Source organism: Engraulis encrasicolus, chromosome 24, assembly GCF_034702125.1.
Source record: "Engraulis encrasicolus isolate BLACKSEA-1 chromosome 24, IST_EnEncr_1.0, whole genome shotgun sequence".
NCBI lineage: Eukaryota > Metazoa > Chordata > Actinopteri > Clupeiformes > Engraulidae > Engraulis > Engraulis encrasicolus.
In genome coordinates, this window is record NC_085880.1 from 15,987,148 (window position 1) to 15,989,647 (window position 2,500).

Consider the following 2,500-nt stretch of genomic DNA (forward strand, 5'->3'; position numbering starts at 1 on the left):
GGTGTGAGGGCTTCAGGAGGCCACGCCCCCTGGTTTCGGAGGAGGAGGATGGGTTGCTAGGCACCGGGACCTCAGGTCAGCACTGCTCATCACATGTCCAATGATACTTTTGACTTTTTCTTTACTCTATACTCAGTCTTTGAATTCATCTTTGATGTGTGTGTGTGTGTGTGTGTGTGTGTGTGTGTGTGTGTGTGTGTGTGTGTGTGTGTGTGTGTGTGTGTGTGTGTGTGTGTGTGTGTGTGTGTGTGCGTGTGTGTGTGCGTGTGTCTTTGTGTGTGCGTGTATGTGTGTGCATGTGTGCGTTTGCATGTGTGTGTGTGTTTTAGTGAAGAGTGAGCTGATGAGTGCGGTGGAGAGAGTGTGGGGGCGTGTGCTTCAGGAGCGCCGCGTCTCATTGGAGGAGGCCTTTAAGGTTGACCTATCAGCTAAAGGGGGGCGGGACGAGCCGGTTCCCATGGCAGACGTCACCCCGCTGTTTGAGGAGCACGCTCAGAAAGCCTGGACAGCTTTCATAGGTCAGTATCTCACTATGGCAAGCTTTCGTTCATCAGTATTCGTCAGTATCTCACCAAAACAGAGAAAAGTCCACTTCAACCAGATTTTTTTTGCTCCCACTTATATTTATTTTTCAGTGACGTTTCGGGTAACAAAAAAACCTTCTTCAGATGTGACGTCTGAAGAAGGGTTTCTTCCCGAAACGTCACTGAAAAATAAAAAATAAGTGGGAGTAAAACAATCCTGGTTGAAGTGGACTTTTCTCTCTTTCTATCTGCCTATTTATTTGCCCTGCTCCCAGGTCAGATGTTTGGAGGTGCAAGCTTTTACCTACTACTTAGCATCTCAGTATGCCAAGCTTTCATTGGTCACATTGGTCAGCAGGGCTAGTTTCTATTGATCAGTCCCTCACTATGGCAGGCTTTCATTGGTCAGTAGTATCTCACCATGACAGGCTTTAATTGGTCAGCATCTCACCATGAGAGCCTTTCATTGGTCAGTATCTCACCATATGTGTAGTGGAAAGCGCTCACATCCAGCAGAAAAGCATCAGCAGGTGCCAAATCAAGAAACTGTCACATGTAGGAGCGGGAAAGGATCTGCACACTGCTTGTAAAAGACTTAATTTATTTGGAGCAACGTTTCGAAAATGCCTGAAGAAGATCAGTATCTCACCATGACAGGCTTTCATTAGTCAGTTTCTCAGAACATGGCAAGCTTTCATTTGCTAGTATCTCATCAATTCTAGTTTGCTACTAAAGAGTGCAAAAAATAGTGAAGTCAACATTAAAACAAATTTTCAAAAAACAAAATCAAGTAAAATAAACTTTACATTCTTTGGTTGGAAGGACACATTTTTTCGCTACAAAAAAGCCACAAAAAAAAAAGTTAGCCACAGAAAATATCAAGACAAAAAACAAAAAGCATACACACTCTATTAGAAATTATTTTAAGAATATCTACATCATATCTTAATGACCACAATCCAAGGAATATTTAATAGGAAAAGAAAAAACTATTTACACAACAGTGTCAAAATAAAACAATCTTATTCCATTCTTTTATACTTGTTAAGTCTTGTCAACCATCAGGTTGTGCCTTTCCTTTGATTTAAATATGATTTTATCTAATAAGTAATAGTGTTTCAAATGCAAGTTAAAAAAGTGTGAGGTGCGCGCAGATCCTAAAAAAGCAATTGCTGTGGGTGCAGGATATAAAAGAACGCACATGAAAAAGGAAGAAATATTCACACACTACAAAAGCTCCCTTCTCGTGATGACAAGGGAGCTTTTGTGGTGTGCCGATATTTCTTCCTTTTTCGATTGATTGTAAGCTAACATTATTTTCTTTTAAAAAAAGAAGGGGAAAAGTACAATGGTACTTAACTGTCTGTACTACTCAGCACTACTATTAGTCATCTCTTATTGGTCCACTGGACTTCTGGTTGCTGAGATGCTATTGGCTAATTTCAGCTGTGGTTAAATGGCATTGGTCAGTTTGTCCCTTTTGTGTGTTGATGATGATGTTGATGTTGATGATGATGATGATGATGATGATGATGATGATGATGATGATGATGATGATGATGATGATGATGGTGGTGGTGGTGGTGTGTGTGTGTGTGTGTGTGTGTGTGTGTGTGTGTGTGTGTGTGTGTGTGTGTGTGTGTGTGTGTGTGTGTGTGTAGAGGCACAGAAGAAGCGTTTAGATGGCGTTCCATCCAGGAAATCTGTGCTTGATGCCGTTCGCTCCGTCTACAGACGCCCAGGAAAACCCAGCGGGACTGTGGAGGTACACACACACGCACGCACGCACGCACGCACGCACGCACGCACGCACGCACGCACGCACACACACACACACACACACACACACACACACACAAACAAACACTTTACTGAATTCTACTCACCAATACACATGCTGTTTAGCAGAAAGGGATCTGACCGGCTGTCGGCAATCAAGAGGTTACTACTGTACTAACGACTGCACACAGTACCTG

The 2,500-nt window shown here is 42.8% G+C and overlaps 1 protein-coding gene across 2 annotated transcripts in view; it reads left to right on the forward strand.

The window, feature by feature from the left end:
• Positions 1–2,500, forward strand: part of wdfy4 (WDFY family member 4) — a 113,026-nt gene that overhangs the window by 57,106 nt on the left and 53,420 nt on the right. For both annotated transcript variants that reach the window (XM_063191356.1, XM_063191357.1), the window contains 3 exons: positions 1–75; positions 330–518; positions 2,186–2,289. The exon at positions 1–75 is cut by the window's left edge and continues 17 nt beyond it. In XM_063191356.1, coding sequence (XP_063047426.1) covers positions 1–75; positions 330–518; positions 2,186–2,289 — 368 coding nt within the window. The remainder of the gene's footprint in view (positions 76–329; positions 519–2,185; positions 2,290–2,500) is intronic.